The 19565-nt window shown below is 34.2% G+C and overlaps 2 protein-coding genes across 4 annotated transcripts; both read left to right on the top strand.

Annotated features, from left to right (window-relative positions):
* Window positions 1-793: 793 nt before the first annotated feature.
* On the top strand, window positions 794-12810 carry LOC108340296 (flowering time control protein FPA). Of its 3 annotated transcripts, none has more exons than XM_017577578.2 (6): window positions 794-1184; window positions 3812-4057; window positions 4439-4519; window positions 4729-5744; window positions 6242-7638; window positions 12483-12810. In XM_017577578.2, the coding sequence occupies exons 1-5, from the start codon at window positions 912-914 to the stop codon at window positions 7626-7628; spliced, it is 3003 nt and encodes a 1000-aa protein (XP_017433067.1). In that variant the 5' UTR covers window positions 794-911; the 3' UTR covers window positions 7629-7638; window positions 12483-12810. The 3 variants fall into 3 exon arrangements, with proteins under 3 accessions (XP_017433067.1, XP_052734003.1, XP_052734002.1); XM_052878043.1 differs by lacking the exon at window positions 12483-12810 and adding an exon at window positions 10192-10332; XM_052878042.1 differs by lacking the exon at window positions 12483-12810 and adding an exon at window positions 10040-10112.
* A 2377-nt stretch (window positions 12811-15187) lies between these two features.
* LOC108340762 (F-box protein SKIP16) lies at window positions 15188-19560 on the top strand. Its single transcript, XM_017578329.2, has 5 exons — window positions 15188-15504; window positions 16312-17034; window positions 17438-17656; window positions 18450-18556; window positions 19196-19560. Exons 1-5 carry the CDS (start codon window positions 15301-15303, stop codon window positions 19272-19274), a joined length of 1332 nt encoding a protein of 443 aa, XP_017433818.1. The 5' UTR covers window positions 15188-15300; the 3' UTR covers window positions 19275-19560.
* Window positions 19561-19565: the final 5 nt, after the last annotated feature.

The raw sequence follows: 19565 nt of genomic DNA, 5'->3' as shown, positions 1-19565 counted from the left end.
TTTCTTTGCTCCTGGTTTGGAGATTGGTAGTGATTCCAACAATCTTAAATTTAAGATAGTTAGAGTAAAAATATTATATAAAAACATTATAGTAAAAGTTTTTTATGTAAAAAAGATTATTAGATCATACTCATAACTTTAAGTTCTTAAAGTTAATAACGGCGGAGTCTTGAATAAAATAAAAAATAAAAATGATTATTAATATCAGTCCATTTGACACCAACATTAAATTAACGTTTAAATACAATCATTAAATTACTTTTTTAAGTTGTAGAAAATTTAAAGGCAAATAAAATTTTATAGAAGTGGGTCTTTTAAGATTTTATAACTAGAACAAAATTTGTGAGGGTTGCTTTAAATTATATTGCATAAGATCAATGTAAACTAAAATATTTTTTGAGTTTTTTTTACTATAAATATCCTAATAATTAGAAACGATTTTCTTTGTGCATTCTCGATTGTGTTGTCTAATTGTAATACTTTTTTTCTTTAATTAAGATAAAAAAAAGTAACACTTATTTTTTGTTTGCCCATATGCGTGATTAATAAGTGTTTTAAACTATTTTGGTTTCAAACATAAATAAAATTGATCGATAATTGTCTCTTCCAAAGATTAAACCTTGTGAGAAGGATATTACTCTCCCCTATCCAATTCTTTGATTACGTAAATAGTAACAAATATATATAATATTTTAAAAGACGGTGCAAGTAATATATTGGAAATATGGAAGGCGAATATTCTGGGTCTTCCTAGGCAACTAAAATATATATAAGTATTATATTTGAATATTTTTTAACCTTTATCTCTGCATAAAAGTGTTCGTTTTCTCTTCTACTTGTTTCTAGGGTTTCTCTCAAACACATCTTCTTTCTACTTGTTTCTTGCATTTGAATTGAAGCTATTGGTTCCAATGCCACTTCCAGCAAAACCAATGAGGGACTCCGACGAGTTGGCGAGCCCGTCGAACAACCTGTGGGTGGGGAATCTGGCGCCGGACGTCACTGACGCCGATCTCATGGAACTTTTCGCCAAATACGGTGCGCTCGACAGCGTAACTACTTATTCCGCTCGCAGTTACGCCTTCATCTACTTCAAGCGCGTCGAGGACGCCAAAGCCGCCAAAAACGCTCTCCAAGGAACCTCTCTCCGCGGCAGTTCCTTGAAGATTGAGTTTGCCAGACCGGTTTGTCTTCATCTTTTTGCTTTCATTTGCTCTCACAATTCCTGTATTCCTATTATAGATTTTGTTTCAACTAATATATTCTTCTTCTTATTAGTATTTTGTTATTTTTGCATTCTAGGTTTTTGTTATTTGTATTTTTTCCCCTCGTTCCCATTTTCACGGAATCGCTCGACATGCATGAACAGAATCCAAATCCCTAATTCAATAATTTTCGCGTGTTTAGGTCACCGTACTCTGCAAAACTGATTTTGGATAGGATTAATTTTGTAAAATTGATTCTGATGGCAAATTCGAATTAAAATTTAGTGTAATAACCATGTACGTTACATGGAAATAAGTGAAATTGAACGTGATACTCGATTTGAAAAATTGTGAGATTAAATACAACGTAGAAATAGTATAAAATTGTGCAGTGCTTGGATTTTACATTGGACGAAATAATTAGTCGTGGTGGTGATTAGTTCAAGACACAAATTTGTAATGTTTAATAGTAATATAACTAAAGTTGTTTAAATTTAAGGGTTGAACATTTGATTATCGAATCATGATCGGTGAAAATTTGGTTGGAATCTGGTGACATATAACTCTTGCTCTGTTGATTAATTCTTCACATCTCAAAGGGGATCTGAAAGCTTGTTCTGTGGTTCGTTTGTCCTAGTCACTCAGATCTACATAATTCTTAAACGAAGATAAAAAATGTTATGTAAACATGACCCAAGTTATACAACAAAGCATCACTCAAAGTGACAGTGTTGTAGAATAGTGCTTTACATGAGCTGATATATAACTAATTTTGTCATCTAATGAGATTAGTTTTGAACGTATATTATATTGACCTTTAGAAGTGTTCAGAAATTTATTTCAATGCGACTATATTTTTTTGTAAACAGCTACAATATAGTAAATGCACACCCTCGCTAAAATTCAGAATTGGCCACTCTACATCCTGATAGTAAACACAGCATAATGCGTATGAACTTAGTTTTTTGTTTTTTCCTTCTTGTCCTGAAACTACTGAATGGCTTGAAAAACGAAGCTCCAAAGTAGCGGCGCGAATGGCTACCAAGAGGTTGAGTTTAAATAAGTCTTTCAATCTACCAGTTAGGAAATACAATTTTTTTTATTAATAACCACTGTGTAGACAACAGGATGGAGTGTTTCCTGAGGTCCAAAGAGAGGTAACTGGATAAGTGGATAATTGGAAAGAGTGCCTTTTGATGTATCTGAATTACAACATATCTGATGTTAGATTTAGACAAACTCACAATGGACGAAATAGAGAAGAATGATTTTTTTTGAGATATGTGAAAATGCGTTACTTTGATTTTCTCCAATTAATCTCCCTGGTTTTAGTTTGATTTTGGAGTATACTCGTGATCTAACAGTTAAGGTGGTGATGTGCACCTAGATATCCCGTACCAAGCATTATTCGAATAGAAACTTACGTCACTGCGAAAATCTGTACAATCATTAAACAACTTTATATTGTTCTGCCCTACTTCTAAAACAATGCTAGCCCTTCAAATAACGCAATAATTTACATAAAAAAGAAACTAAGGCAAATAAAATCAAAGTAACACTGATTCAATAATAGTATGAACAGTAATTGTGTTTTAGTATTTGGTTCGGGTCTAGGGTGTTTGGTTTATAATATACTAATAGATAGTCCAAACCGCAACTCGATATTTAGTTGTGATGGACGCTCTCTATATTAAGACTTGTTTAAATAAAAGAATACAGTCCGGCGTTTAACTTCTAAACATTGCCCCTTGGAAGACATTTCTCTCTAGTTTAAAGTTGGGCGGGGAGCCGATGCCAAGCTTTTAAAATTAAATTTTAAAACAAATCTAAGATAAGAACTCCGAATTCCACTACTCTATTTAAATAGAGGGATTGATGAAATGAAACATACGATGCGACGAGGATATCCAGTTCCTAAGTTTCTCCTATTATAAGATTTTGAAAAATTTAAGTCTGGACAAGATCAGAATCTTGTATGAAATAAAAAGTGCAAAAGGATAGGTGATGTGTGGATAAATGTTCTGATTTGATTGTAGTGAAAGCCATTTCAGTCCTTAAACCCAAGCGGAACTTCTGGAAGTCATACTTGGTAGCTTTGGTTTGATACTACTAATCACAGAAGTATATGTTATTATTTGGAAGTTGAAGCGAGGTTGTATCTTGTCATACTTTATTTTACTATCTAATGTTTAATAGTCTTTCATCATGATTAGTTCAATTTATTTACCTAGACATAACATTCAACTAGCAATTTAGCAATATAATTAATGAAAGACAATTTTTTCGTATATATTTACCCAAGTTGTAGTATCTCCTTACATGATCAAAATAATTATGTCGTTGAGTTCACATTTTTGTTCCTACCATTGGATGTGATATGTTATGTCTCGAAGTGGTATAGACACACATTAAGTTGTTATTTTTATTTTCTCATCGTTAAGAGCTTCTTCTTTGAATGTTTTGAAGCAAAAGTACAGTATGCTTTCAATAGTATCAATCGACTATTTAAATCTTAACATGCTTGTTTCTTTTGTTAATATCTGTATGTGGATGGTGTAATCTGTATTTTTATAGTGTTTTGTTTAAATGGCAAAAAATGTTCTCAGGCTAAGGCATGCAAACAGCTTTGGGTGGGGGGTATTAGCCCCGCTGTTACAAAGGAAGAATTGGAGGCTGAATTTCGTAAAATTGGTACAATTGAGGATTTTAAGTTCTACAGAGACCGAAATTCTGCATGTGTTGAATTTTTCAATTTGGAAGATGCTTCCCAGGCCATGAAAATAATGAATGGGAAGCGAATAGGTGGGGAGCATATTCGTGTTGACTTCCTTCGAACCCAATCGATAAAAAGGGTAAGTGTATTTTTATATGTTCTTGTTTGGTGTTCTTCCATTTCCTTTTATTGTTCAATTACCTATCAGTACACTGATCCTGATGCCTCATGTTGGTACTTCTAGAGTAATTACATTTAAGTTAGTGGGGAGTGATTATTTTATTTTAAAGTGGCACTTCTTGGATTTTTTTTCTTGCATTGATAAATAATCCCTATTTACTAAACCTTTTGTAATGGTTTTTTCACTTGAAACTGTTAGTTGTCTCTGATTGAGTGACACGTTTTTGTATGAATGCTTTTATACTAGAATTAGTGGACTGGGTTATTTCCTTTTTTTGTAGCTTGTTCTGTTTAAATGTTACTTTGATGTAGTTAATGTTTCCTTTGATGATTTCTGTAGGATCAGTTGCTTGATTATGGGCAGTTTCAAGGAAAAAGCTTGGGGCCTAGTGATGCTTATTCTGGACAGAAAAGACCTCTGGTGAGGGTCCTTGTAATGTGAATCTAATTGCAAGTCTGTCACTTTTTTGTATAATTCTTGCTCATCTGTCTGTTATTGCTTTGTTGGATGTAACGTTTTGGTTTTGGGAAGACTGGGCATTATTTACATAGGCATGCTCAATATTTTCTGCATACCTTGTGTCTTCAACTCTTTCAGTTCTTCTTATAAATACTCTCTCGTGTCAACAGCATTCACAGGCTCCAATGGGGAGGAAAGGCGATGCTCAACCAAGTAATGTTTTGTGGATTGGTTATCCTCCTGCTGTTCAGATTGATGAACAAATGCTGCACAATGCTATGATTTTATTTGGTGAAATTGAGAGAATCAAGAGTTTTCCCTTGAGGAATTATTCTATCGTAGAGTTTAGAAGTGTTGATGAAGCTCGACGTGCTAAAGAGGGCCTTCAAGGGCGCCTTTTTAATGATCCTCGAATAACAATTATGTATTCCAGCAATGACCTAGTACATGGAAGTGATTATCCTGGCTTTTTTGCTGGAAGTAATGGACCGAGGCCTGATGTATTGCTGAATGAGAATCCATTCCGACAGTTACAAATGGATGCATTTGGTCATAATCGTCCAGTGGTTCCAAATAATTTTACTGGTCAATTACCACCTAGTGGTATTATGGGTCCAAATGTACCATTGCGACCTTTTGGTCCACTTAGCAATGTTGATTCTGTTATTTCTGGCCCTGAGTTTAATGAGATTAGTGCCCTCCACAAAATTCAAGATGGCAGCTCCAAGAGTAACATGGCTCCAAACTGGAAAAGGCCATCTCCTCCTGCACCAGGGATGCTTTCTTCTCCTGCACCAGTTGCTAGGCATCCTACAAGATCCACCACCGGTGCATGGGATGTACTTGACATAAACCATATTCCTAGAGATTCTAAACGTTCAAGGATTGATGGACCCTTACCTGTTGACGAAGCCCCATTTCCTTTAAGGAATATAGATGATCGTGGGTTAGCCCTGGAGCAATCTTATGGGATAGATCCATCAATGGATAGAGGTGGTTCTGGTCCGTTTGCAAACATTCAAGGAAAAAATCACCTTGGTCCAATGAGCTCAAGGATTACAGCTGGAGTACATGGTATGGTCCAACCTGATAATGATCATATTTGGCGTGGAATCATTGCAAAAGGTGGAACTCGTGTTTGTAAGGCTAGATGTGTACCAATTGGGAAAGGGATTGGGACTGAGCTGTGAGTAATAGTTTCATCCGTCTCTAATCTTAATTAAAAGTTTGCATATTTGGAAAAGGAAAGAAAAAGTTGCAATAGTTCTTGAAATCTGTTCTTTTCTGTTGACTTATTTTGCATTTACATTCTTCTCATAGCTAGCAAAGTCCACATATAAGATACTCTCTTCCCTCTGTGTTGTTTGTTTTCTGCAGGAAATGTAGGTTTTATGAATTTTACTGGTTTGTGCTGTCATCAGGACAAATGGTGTGCTTATTTGTTTTATGTTTTGCTTACTAAAAAAATCTTAAACTTTATGTTTTTTAGTATATTGGAGGCAAAAGATGCTAACTGGCTTGGTCATTTTATATTCTCAAGCACAAACCAGTGGGACTTAGTTTTTGGATGTATTTTCCTTGAAAATTCCAAATTTGTCGTAAGGGTAGAAATGTATTGTATATATTCTTTTAAGGTTACTGTTTTAATGTTGTAATTCAAGTTTGCTTTTTCTTTTGATGCAGTCCTGATGTCATTGATTGCTCAGCTAGGACGGGATTGGATATACTCACTAAACATTATGCTGATGCAATTGGTTTTGATATTGTTTTCTTTCTGCCTGATAGCGAAGATGATTTTGCATCATATACTGAATTCCTTCGATATCTCAGTGCAAATAATCGTGCTGGTGTTGCCAAATTTGGTGATAACACCACATTATTCTTGGTGCCTCCTTCTGATTTTCTCACTAGAGTTTTGAAAGTCAGTGGACCCGAGCGACTATATGGTGTCTTTCTGAAGTTTCCTCAAGTGCCAAGTAGTGCACCTATGCAGCAAGCATCGAACTTGCCTGTACCGACAAGTCAGTTTATGCAGCAAATTCCTCTTTCACAGACTGAATATGGTTTGATTCCTATTAAAGAGGAACAGGTTGTGTCAATGGATTATAACAGACAATTGCGTGAGGATTCTAAGCTTCCTAGTAAACCAGCCTACCTGCCTACAGGAGGGCCTCCTTTAGTTCATTCTGTACCTTCAGATTATGCTCCTAATAATGCTATTGCTGGGTCCCAAGCAGGAGTTGCATTAACTCCTGAGCTGATTGCAACTTTAGCATCTTTTCTCCCTTCAACTACACCATCATCTGCCATTGATGGTGCCAAGCCTGGAGTAGGTTCCTCAACCATGAAGCATCCTTTTCCTCCTGTGGCACCAAATGATGGAAGTCAATCCTATTTATGGAAACAAGACAATCAAAGTGCTGATCAAACCACTCATCCTCCTCAACAGATGAGGAGTATGTATAGCGTTCACAATGCTCACTATCAGCCATATCCACCAGCATCTGCTCCAGCTGGCAATCATGCTCAAGTGGTCTCTAGCAGTTCTCACATCCAAGACACTGCAGCCACCATGCATCAGCAAGGTGCTGTTTCATCTAGACACATGCCTAATTTCATGATGCCCGGTCAAAGTGGACAGGTAGCTGCATCTCCTCATGGCAGTCAGCATTATCAAGTTAAAGTCTCCCCAAGCAATCAGAAAGGCTTTGGAGTTGTGCAGGGAACGGATGCCCCTGTGTTATACAATTCTCAGGCTTTCCAGCAACCTAATAACAATCCACTGTCTTTCCAGCAACCTAATAATTCTATTGCCTTAACTAATCAAGTTAGTGGTGCTAATTCTTCACAACAGCTGACTGCCGTGCCATACACAGTAGACCAAGTAAACTCGGACACCACAAATCAGCAACTTTCTGCTTCTGGAGTCGGTCAAGGCACACCAGAGGTGGAGGCTGATAAGAACCAGAGATATCAGTCAACATTGCAGTTTGCTGCCAATCTTCTTCTCCAAATACAACAGAAGCAACAACAAGCGGCAGGAGGTCATGGACCAGGAATTCAACAATGAGATGCTTCCTGTAAGTAATTTCTTTGTTAATATATGATCTAGGTTGAGTGTTTAATTCACCCATTCAGTTTCTGTCCATATATATGGTTTTTTTTTCCAAGTATTTTTATGTCATTGATGTGATGGTATATTCCACGTGGCTGTCTGGTTGCATACCTTGGTTGCTATTGCAAATGATCTGTAGGTGGTACACCTGAAATCCTTGAAATCATGGACAGAGTAAATATGGAAGTCTTGAGCGTGTTAATTTACAGAGATATAATAAGCCCTTGGAAACAATTGTATGTGGTTGAAAGTATGTCCAAACTTTTATGGGGAGTATCCTGGAACTGGTTAGTTTTTCTGTTTTGGGTATTAGAAGAGCAAGTGCAATTGTGCAAGGCTGTAAGTCGTTTTTCTTAGATAATTTGGGATTTGGGGTACGTGATCTTAATGATGTCATTTCCAAATAGGTCAAACCGAATTTGCTTGTTGAAAAATCCTTTGTCTTTGTTTGGTCCTGTTTAGTCCTATTGTAAATTGAGATTTGGATTATTCATTCGTTATCTCTGAAGTCTTTGCTCTGAACTTTGTTACAAATTGTCATACTATCAGAGTTCCATGATTTTTCTTGAAAGGTTTACAACATTCTAAAAAATCTATGTATTCTTTACTCTGTGCTTGAGTAAAGTCTCCATTACCTCATTTTCAGATTCTTTGGTTTCCAAGCCATCTGCCTGTTCCACCATTTCTCTCCCTTTTCTTCTCCGGGCTCTACTACCTGATTTGGGATTTCCCTTTTTGTATCACTAGCTTTAACTGTCCTTATGTTTTCACCTTATCTTATTGTGATATTAGTAATGTCCTGTACATGGCACTGCCATGGGCTGGCTTACCTCAATTCCTTTTTACTTGTCTCTCTGTTCTAGCCCTTTCTGGTTATAGTTTTATATGTGCCTCACCCACTCCTGGAAAATCGTGGTACAACATTGTAAACTCGGTAGTATCATATCTTTGGTCGTGACCATAATGGGATTAGGTTTTATTGAGCTGCTAGTTTTTTTCATTGAACTACTTCAAGCTCTGTTGATTTCTCTTGTTTTCTGCTGCATGCCCGGTTATTACAAGGTAAACTGTCAATGTTGCTTCCTAAGTTCTTGTTCCTTTCCCTCATCGACGAAGATATTTCCTTTTATTGTTTCATAGTCATGAGACTGACTGCTGAAAAGTTTTCTTCCAGGCATGTTAGGAAAACTCGTGATTTGAATTTTGGGCTGTGTATAGGATTGATATTTTATCAGTAAAGTATAAGGCAGTAAACAGAATTGACAGGTAATACCAAGTGATTCTCTATCTGATAAAACTTCAAAAAAGAATCGTTGGCACAGGCAAATGAAATATTGAATGGCTAGAGAGTCCTTGTGGAAATGAAGAATAAAATGATACTCTCCCTATTGAGAGTGCCTCCAGCTGATATGGGAATTACTCCTTGATGCAAAATCTAAACAATTTTCTGTTCACACTCATGCCCAGTCATTTCGTCACTTCCTTCTTATTCTTTCCTCTCTCTCTTTTTCCTCTCCACACACACACACACATCGTATGATTCTGGCAAGTCCCTCAACTCCCCTTTGCCAGTTGTCATTTCTTCCTTGCCTGATAATCCTTCCTCCTCCTCATTGTCGCCCATCTATTTTTTGCTCAAATATACCCAATAATATCCTTGTTCCTCAGGCCCAACATTTACATTTCCTCCTCCTACATTTCCCTTTTCCCCTCTCTTTAAATGTTCTCAATTGGTCTATTATTAGGATTTGAAGAATTCCCTGGTTGGTGCAATAAATTTTCGCTTTGTCTTCAGTGGTGGTTAAAAGATATTTAGGGTACCCATAGCTGGTTTGCTATGGCAGTTTAGTCATCATTGATAACAGGGAGGATCATCTGTTAGCTTTGTGCTTTAGAAACCATCTGATATAATGGAATAAATATTGTGGTTATTTGGTCATTGTGCGTAAATAAGTTATTTATTACTCCCCCCAGTCTCAAATACCAGTAAAAAAACTTATTAGCACTAATTAAGAAAGTTAGTAACATTTAGTTGCGCTAATTTAATTGGAAATAGATATCAAGAATAATAGAGTCATTGGAAATTAGACCCTAACTAAATGAAGGGCATTTCAATGATAATTTCATTAAATAGGGTCAACTTAGTTGAGATTTGTTTGTATTTGAAAGAACATCCAAAAATTTTATTTTGGGCTTATATTAGAGATCGGAGGGATTTTAGTATGACTCTCCCCATCGGTTTTTCATTACTTGGTATCACCGTGTCATCAACTGACCCATTTCAGATATCTGTAGTGATACCTGTTGTATATTACTGTTTTTGTTTTCTGTCTAATACATGGCTTATTCTGTTTTCGTTATCTCAGTACTGGATTTCGACAGTTTGGTTAACTGTTATATACCAATAATATGACTTAAAAACTTAGTGTGATAATCTTATTTTCTTCTGAGTTTTGTATCCCTTATTTTTAGATGTAGGCTTTGATCTTTCTTCTCTTCTTTTTTCACCTTATGAAAGGTAATTTTTTTAGGGTTAGAAATTCAGTCACTTGAACTTATTTTATCGTGACTTGTGAGGTGTAATTTCCACTGTATAAAGAATCTTGAATGTGCTTCTGAAGATAATGAGAAGATATTTTCTGATTACATTTGTAAATTTGGAGTTAACTTGTTTACTTTTTTCCTAGCTAACCATAATTCAGGATTTGTAAACAGAATCAACAATTTTCGTACCACACGCCATTTGTGGTTTTCCATTTTTTCCCTATGTTTCATTCAAAATTCAATCACCCCTATAACTTATTGAGACTTCTGAGTTATTAACTCCCACCGTGTAAGAATCTTGAAGGTGTTTCTGCGCATGTGAAAACACTTCAAATTAAATATGTACATTCAGAGTTAAATCTGTCTAATACTTTCCTAGCTAACCTTAAATAAGGATTAGTATATCAAATCAACAAATTTGGTGCCACTGTCAACTGTGGTTTTGCACTAATTTCCCCTATTTCCTCCTGTCTATGGGATAAAGAAATTACAAGTTCGGCTTAGGGACGAGAGATATGATAATGACCTCAAGAATTCGACACGGATTGAATTTATAGGAACTTTGATTGTATCCTAATTGTTCATTAACGTGATTATATGAAAATTCGGACCTAAAACTTCAAATCCTACCTGCACTATTTAAATTTAAGGGCAATTATTATTGTGATCAGTCTCTTGCAATAAACGTACGTGGAAAGTGCTAAACTCAACCATTTACTTCCTAATATGAAGGTCAACTTCTTGAAGTAAGAGTAGCGTCTAAACTTAGGAAAAGGTGTAAGGAATACCATGGAGAGGCGTCAGAAATTTTACTATCGATGGAGGGTTAATAAACACTTAATTGTATGCATTCTTATGAATGTTCTATCAATCATGCTGGTTTCATTTTAGTATACGTGGAAATAAAAGAACCGAGACGGAGCACATGGACTTTCTGTTCCATGTGTAATGGTTGTTAGTTGGAAGTCCATTAAAAATATATAAAGGTGGAAATGCAACAAAACTAATGGTAAACTATCAAATACATTAAAACATGAATGATAAATACATGTTTAGTTAATTACAACTGCTTCATATGCTGGGCCTTGATTATGCATTTCTTGTGAAAACATTGGATATTTTCTAATTTACTTTGGTTAAACCTAGGAAATAAGAGTCTGGCAAAAGATGATATATAAAATGAAAAAGCCTCCTTACATTTCTTTATTCAGTCTCAATGACTTCGTGCTGAGTATCAGCCAGCATTGTGATAAGAAAATGTGTCATTTTGAATGTGTTTTTGAGAGCATAAATTTTATCTGGATATTAAATTTGAGGAAGGTACTTGCTAAGAGAATATACCAAAAACATTAGAATTATTTTTTAACACTGGAATACCATCATAACGTATTTTCTCTGCTAAAAAGGTTCTTTTCTGTCATAGTGCTGAGTAATGATTGGTTTATTGCTCAAAGGATTGATGATGCTAATAGTTAATAGCCGGCGAGTGTTGAGTGCTACCTACATTGCAGGGTATTCACCCATTAACGCATAAAATTGTTTGAGGAGAATTCTGAATCCCAAGAATTCCTTTGTATATTATCATGTGCGTAGAGATTCTGTTTTTTTCTTATGCTATCGAATTGTTGGTTTGTCATTCATAAATAGTTCGAAGCGATCCATTTAGGTACTGAAGAGCATTCGATTCTTTCGTGGTTTAGTCTTCAAATTGTGATATTCTCGTCATTAAGGGTTCGTACTTCGTAGCACTGCGATTTTCTCCTTGGTTAGGTTATCACTTGACTAGGTTCTCTGCATGAATCTCACCCATTAAAATTAAATTTTACATATTAACTTATAAAATGTATGAAGTTATATATAAAATCTAATGCAAGTTAGAAATTCTGAACCCTGATTTAAAATTGCATAACCTTGTAGTTCCTTTTAAACTGTAGGTGATCCTATTCCGGTTAGACCTTAATAAAAAGGGTTACTTACATTCGATTAGCTATGATATAAAATTAGACCTTACAATATGAATTTTGTCTTCTTTTCATCGTACTTGTATACCCCATCCAAATAATCGTGTAGCTTCTCCATTGTAAAAAATCTTGACTCAATGTTTTGATGCGTCTCAAATATAAATATAAAATTCGTTATTGTTTTTGCACCTTGCATCAAGGTTACTTTTGCGCAACGATGAGATTATTACCAATTGTTAATGGGTTTTGGCAAGTCACTGTATCCTAATCGTGTCGTTTTTTCCCTATCTTTATTTACGCGTAGGTAATGGTCCTGCTTAGAAAGACGCCTGTGAAGGTGACCCAGACTTGACGATTGTTCAACAGCAATTTCTATTTAATCATATACCAAAGGAACTCTCGTTTAGCCAACTTACTCTTTCCTTCTAACTTTTTTATTGTACAAACTACCAAGGTGTAAGGTTGGTTTTTATTGATGATACTGTTCAATGTACATAACAACAATTTTCATCTCACATATCGTTCCAACTGGTATGCACCCACCACTTCTTTAGGCTACCGACTCCTCCTGTGATAAAATTTGCATTCGACTGTGCTCTTTTTACAACTACATTGTTTCGTTTTTTATGACACTTATGTTGCTGTGTTACATTGGATAGAGAATCGCGTGAATGCCAGCTTGCCCAAAATTTGTATTTGAAATTGGCGAGTCCAGAGGAGCTTATTTGAAAATGGACTATTTATTTGAACAAGTCTGCTGAATAAGTATGCCAAAATTTTGCACTACGGTCAGAAGTAATACCGTTTCTGATTTTATATTATCCATATTCTTTTATTTATAGCGTGAGGTTATGTTGTAAAACCTGAAAATAAATGGTTTTTAATAAATTATGATTTTTTTTATTTTTTGTCACTGTTTTTTCAGATTAATTAAATATTACATAAAAACAAGGATATATAAAATAATAATTAAATTGAATGAAAACTTTTACAGATTTGAAAAAGGAGCTGGTTGGGGCATGTATTGAAATAAAAGGGGGGGAAATCACTAATACCGTGAATGGCACGATTTAGCCAGTGTTTTAAATTATTACAACTGGTTCTGTGTCTGAATTATGCAATGTGATATAATAGAAGGAAAATATCTACATTAATATAGGATAAAGTGAAACATAATGTAATAAAATAAAATTTTTATCTTCATTCATAACTTGGAGAGAGAAAGAATTGAAGATGAACGATGGAATAGAAAAAAAATAGTTTCGACTAGTGTCTTTTATATTTTATATATACCAACATTACATCATATTCTTCAATTTAGGTATTTAAGTTATGTATCGTATCCAACTTAATATAATTTGATAGTGATGTTTGTCTCAAAATGTTTGTAGGCTCCTTCTGGGAAGTCTAGGGCGTATTTCTTTCTTGTTTTTTCTTGTTACGAAAAACAAAAAGTTAGAAAGCAATTTATGTCAAATCTATTTTTTCTCTCTCCAAATTATCCTACAAAACAATCATACCAAGATATGTTGATTATCCATATAAGTCATAATTGATTATTTCACTTAATTTTCAAACCAAATAGATAAGAATCAACTCATCATGTGTAAGTAGTCTATTAAAATTTTCATTCATTTTATATGTATACCTGTGAAAGTTTTATTTTATTTTTCCTTCTTGAATTAAACAAAGAAGAAGTTATTAAAATTAAATAAATCAATAAGAATTCTTAATAATATAATATAATTGAATTATGAACAAGCGTTTTAAACAAAAAAAAAAGTTATTTTTTTTCTTCATCCTCTTAAGTCATTTTAATCTCTCTAAATTATAACAGTTTTTTTCGAATTTATCCAAACTATCCAGTTTAGCATGTGAGTCATGAAATAATTTCTTTCTTTGTAATATTTCACCGTATGTTTCGTCTCTTATTAGACTTTTAATATTATATTATTTTTATTGATGATTATTCTAGGTATACTTTATTTTTTTAATGAAAAATTATTATTAATTTTTTTATATATTTTAATGGAATCAAAATCCAGTTTAACATTTATATTCAAACTTTGAAAAATTTGATAACAGGCATGAAATTTTTCTCTCATTGTTTTAAATAATTTATGACTTCTCATGTTGTATTGAAACAACTCGCATTATTTTAATTCATGATGAGTTTCTTCAATATTTTTAGAGTGATAAAATTTCATCAATTGCAAGTCTTTTTCAGTTGTTGGGTTTAGTTTATATTTTTTCATTATAAATAAAATATTCTATGTGTATTTTCTATAAAGGAAATAAATTACATATACCATTTTTTAATATTTGGTATCTAAATCAAGTTATAGCTTATTTTAGTGAAATTTGTTGTTTGTTCTAAACATATTATTTCACTCGCTATTAGACCACTTATCAATATAAAATATTTATAATTTGTTAGAAATCGTATATCCATTAAGATTAATTTATAATATATAAATTAGTTCAATTTTATCATACAAGTTAATTTTGTAAAATTAAGTTAAATTTAAAATTATTTTTTATTAGTAGTAAAAGAGTCATTATATAATTTGTTATGTTTTAAATAATCTTATATTTTAAAAATGTGACTTTTTTGTTTTGCAATAAAATGTTATGATCTAAAATCAATAACACTTTAAGTTATTCAATGATAAAAGAAATCATTTTGAAATAAAAATTAAAAATTTAAATTAATATAGTAAATATGCATTTCTTTAGATGAATTGGTAAATATCTTTCTGACATTGAAATAATTTAAATTATTAAAAAATACACGAAAAATCACAAATTCAAATTAAAAAACAAACGAGACAATAATGTTTGAAACGTGTGTATATATATATATATATATATATATATATATTTATAAATTTATTAATAATAAAAATATATTAATTATTTAATTATTTTTTAATAGTTTGTATAAAATTTATAAAAAAATAAAATAAACAAATTTCTCATCACTTCAATGTTTTGATATGAAGATAATGAACTAAAATAAAGTTATAATGTGAATACTATGCGTGAAATAAATTTTTTTAAACGTTCTAGTTTGGAACAAATTTATTCTGTTGTTGAGAGATTAAGATCGAGAAAGCCGAACCATGGGGTTGGAATCGGTGGGAGATTTAGCCATTAACGCAATACTAGGGAAGTTAGAAGCCGAAGACATTGCCAGTGTTGCCTGTGCCAGCAAAAGGCTTAGGTCTTTTGCATCCGATGACACTCTTTGGATCAATCTCTGCTTCAATGAACTCGCTTTGACCCGACCCATCGATCATCTTGGAAACCCTTTCCCTTCTTTCAAGGTCGCACCTTTTTTTAATTTTCTTTCATTTTTCATTAGCCTCTGTTTTTGGGTGATAATTATCTTGTGGAAATAAATGTATTGAAAACACACCTTCATTTGTCATTGGTTGGTTTCGCTTTAGGGTCAACTGATGAAGTTGTCTCTTTGTCAGAGTTTGTTTTGTTTCTGTGTCTTCCAATTTCAGGCACACCATTGGGTGTTTCTTTTTTATGTCCTTGTTGTTGTTCTCTCTTGTGTGTTGAAAAATGACTTTGTTGTGTTGACTTGGTCCAATTGCCAAACAGGGTGAACTTGCTTCTGAGGTTAAAAACATGTTTATCTTGTGGTGGTTTGGTTTATATCTAATGCCGTGTGGGGTGGAAGTGACAAGGATGTGATGTTGGGGTAGAATGATAGAGTCTTGTACTAGCTGTTCTTTTGGTGGAATAGATTGACTCATGCTCCATTCTGTGCTTTCCTCATTTTAAAGAAATGAAAACAATGATACATGGTGATATGATATTCGGTTTGGCCCCTCCATTTCTTTCCATATTTTTTAAACCAGTCAAATTGTGAATTTAGTGTACTTACTTCTTGCAAGCTTGGTGGACACTACTTATGAAACTAACTTCTGACTTTCCTGTTTGCTGGTTCTCGGATCTGCTATGTTTATTTATGTAAAGTGGGCATCGTTCTCTTTCTTTCATGTTGAGGATGATGGATTCTGTGTTGCTCAAGATTCTTGATGATATATGGCTTGTGTGTGGTAAAGTTCAAATAATCTTTTTGGTACATCTAGAAATCAGACTGTCTATGTGTTACGCAGGAATGTTATCAAGAATGGAGAAAAGCTTTTGGAATGTATCCTTGGTCTCTTGTTATGCGTGTGAAAAGGTGCTGGGATAGGATAAAAACCTGGTTGACCAATAATTTTCCTGAAGCTGAGGCTACACTTGGTAAAGGGGCAACTGAAGCTGATATTCAGATGTTGGAGAATTTGTTAAAGGTGGACTTGCCACTTCCTACGAGGATCCTTTATCGCTTCCATAATGGGCAAGAAATCGTAAAAGCAAATCTAGAAACTAGTACATTTGGTTGTTCTTTGGGTCTAATTGGGGGTTACTCCTTCTATAGTCATCTGGTGAATGTTTACCTATTGCCTATACATCAGATAATCCAAGAAACTCAGCAGATTAGGCGTCACTTGAGCTTTTTAAGAACATCCAAGTTTGTTCTTGTGGCTGCTTCCTCCACACTCCGTAGAAAATTGTTTTTCCTCAATTGTTCCAACGGTCAACTATATGTTGAAACCAATAAACTTCGTTCTGAAAAAGACATAATCCCTTGTGTACCTCAAGATCTGATAAGTTTACATCAGGAATCGAATGGTGAAGAGCAACAAGATGCCATGCTACTGTGGTTAGAAGAACATGGTCGCCGTTTAGAACATGGCTTCATCAAACTTTGTGAAAATGAATATGGCCGAAGCATTAATCTTTTCCCAGAAGAACCCCCTTTTTGTTCAACAGCTGTTACTAATGGTGTGAAGGTAAAAGCCAGTACAACGCTCTCTATGCTTGCTTTATTAACATTGTATCTTATGGCACAGAAAACATTAGTGCTATTGTAGTCGTTGATGCATTTGGCAGAGGCATATTGTGGTTACAGGGAATATATATCGTAATCAGATTGTCTTATGCCTTCCTGAGGTTTGGATATTTATAATTACAATATATATCAGGATAGATTTTCTTGGTTTGCATCTGGAGCTCCTTTTTTCTTTTTGTTGTCTTTATGCATCAAGGAAGAGAATGATTACTTCTGCTCATTGATGTTGCATGGAATATTCCAGTTCACGTATTTTCATCGCTACTGAAATTTTGGCAAGTATTTCTTAGTTCCAGCGTATAATTTTCTCATTGGAAACTTACAAGTGTTGTTTTTTTCTTAAGGTTCGCTCGTCTGCATTGATTATCCCTGAGTTTGTTGATCCTCAAGATGACAGTGAAAAGTACTTATTTGCTTATTCGATCCGCTTGTCCCTTGAACCGCAAGGATGTTTGATTAATGGAATGTCCTTCAACTCTTGTCAACTCCATTGGAGGCGCTGGATCATCCGTGCTAATGATGATGTTGTATCGGATTTCAATGGAGAAGCTGTTATAGGACAGGTATAAGTTCCCGAAATTTCCCCTTAATTTCCTTTTCTTTTTCTGTGCAATTATTTTTATTCTATTGAAGTAATGATATTAGTAAATATTCATTTTAGACTATTTCATGTCTTGGCTGCTGGAGATAGATCTTTTAAAATTGAATTCATAGTTTTGAAATTCCGGATGAGATAGTAGCTGTGAGAAGTGAGTAGCCCTTCAGTGCCTAGGCCTTAGGTGCATTGACTTCACTTGGATTTACACATATCAGAGTCAAAATTTGGATTGAACAGCCGATCAAGGTCTCACTCATCTAAATTAATTGATTCTGATCCAGTTGTTCCACAAGTGTTTTGGTTTGTTGAATTTTTACAACAAGAAATTCCTTTTCAGTTGTGAATCAATTATGGAAGTTTCCAAAAACTGCATAATGATACGCTGCCATTGCCTTTCTATGAGCGAATATATGTGGCCGAAGTCTAGTGGTTTTGATTTTTGTTGCATATATTGATCGAGTGCATCTGAGTGACGAGCCTAGCTTAGTTAAGCTTGTAATTTACCTTATATTTTTCGAGCAGATAGAGTCTTCCTTAGGCCAACTATGCAAACCTCATAAAATTGAATTGATTTAGTGGTTTCCATTTCCAAAAGTAATAAAGGTTCATAATTCGTATTTTGGAACTTGGAAGAATGTCTTTAAACTATATTTTTCTTGGAAAACAAAGAAAATTGTCTTCATTTTCTTAAGTCCAAATAACATTGGTAAATAAAGTGGTCAAAGTTTCAAATTACTGAATTGTGAATCTCCCTGCAGTATCCACTTTTGCATCCTGGTGGACAAGAATTTGTTTATCAGAGTTGCACTCCTCTACCAACGCCATCAGGTTCCATTGAAGGCTCTTTTACATTTATACCTGGCAGGTATGCATTTGTTATTTTAATTACTGTTTGCGACAAGATATTTGGTCATCCATTATTAGTTGGACAATGTAGGAATATGTGAATTGTTTGAGAAAATTTCAAGTAACAAGTTTAGTTGAACCTTTTTTTTTTTCATGTACATAAAATACACACAAACTTTATACTTATCTCAAGTATAAAGTCTAAGTGAGGTGATTTAGGGAGTTCAGAAAGTCTAAGCGAGGGAATGGATCCTCTGCAGTTATATTTATCAGTATAATATATTTCTCTCTTAAAGTTGTGGTTTTAAAGAATAAAGGGTGAGATCATTACAATTATAAAACTTGAGAGAATATATTCCCAGTGATTGGTATGCTGTGCATGATGAGCGAGGTAGAGTACCATGAAATGCTCCACAAAACTGAGGTCTGTCATGTGTCATCCAATCCACAATGGCATCTACTTCTCTACTTAGTACTATTTGCATACATTCATCTTTGCTAGCTTAAACCGCATTCATCATCCAAACGTTAAGTTTTCCATATTATGCCTTGATTCACAGAAAGCAACAAAACCATGCATTTGACTCACTCCAAAGGAATTACATTCAATTGTTTTAGTCTGTGAGCTAGCCATTGTCATTTTTTTCTCTGATTTCAGCTTGGCATACCCAAAAGGAGACCCTTTTCTAGCTACAGTGGCACAATTCCCTCTCCAGCTTCCAGACTACATTTTCTGATTTTTGATTCTGAATAGGAATGAAGCATCTCTGATGGCAATTGCAGCTACCGTTTGTGCACAATTTGTCACTCTAGTGAGAGTGGCTTGGTTGTTGAGTTTTTATTCTTCTAAGTTGGACTTGCACTATTTCCCTATATATATAACCTATCTCTATTTAAATCTTAGTGTAGTTATATTGGATTTCTTGCGTTATTGACTTTATCAGTTCACTTTTTACCCTCCATTCACTGTATATATATGATATACATATTTAGTAATGTAATTATAATCTATTGTGATGTGAAGGATG

This window comes from Vigna angularis, chromosome 5 (genome assembly GCF_016808095.1).
Source record: "Vigna angularis cultivar LongXiaoDou No.4 chromosome 5, ASM1680809v1, whole genome shotgun sequence".
Taxonomy (NCBI): Eukaryota; Viridiplantae; Streptophyta; class Magnoliopsida; order Fabales; family Fabaceae; genus Vigna; species Vigna angularis.
Note: the sequence above shows the minus strand (reverse complement) of the source record. Positions and strands in the feature narration are given on the sequence as shown.

What these genes read in the sequence shown, in the direction of transcription:
- LOC108340296 (XM_017577578.2), top strand. Translation starts at nt 912, where the DNA reads ATGCCACTTCCAGCAAAACCAATGAGGGACTCCGACGAGTTGGCGAGC. An exon ending in GAACCCAATCGATAAAAAGG is followed by an intron (nt 4,058 to 4,438) that starts GTAAGTGTATTT and finishes TGATTTCTGTAG; the next exon opens with GATCAGTTGCTTGATTATGG. An exon ending in CTGGACAGAAAAGACCTCTG is followed by an intron (nt 4,520 to 4,728) that starts GTGAGGGTCCTT and finishes TCGTGTCAACAG; the next exon opens with CATTCACAGGCTCCAATGGG.
- LOC108340762 (XM_017578329.2), top strand. Translation starts at nt 15,301, where the DNA reads ATGGGGTTGGAATCGGTGGGAGATTTAGCCATTAACGCAATACTAGGG. An exon ending in ACCCTTTCCCTTCTTTCAAG is followed by an intron (nt 15,505 to 16,311) that starts GTCGCACCTTTT and finishes TGTGTTACGCAG; the next exon opens with GAATGTTATCAAGAATGGAG. An exon ending in TTTACATTTATACCTGGCAG is followed by an intron (nt 18,557 to 19,195) that starts GTATGCATTTGT and finishes CTCTGATTTCAG; the next exon opens with CTTGGCATACCCAAAAGGAG.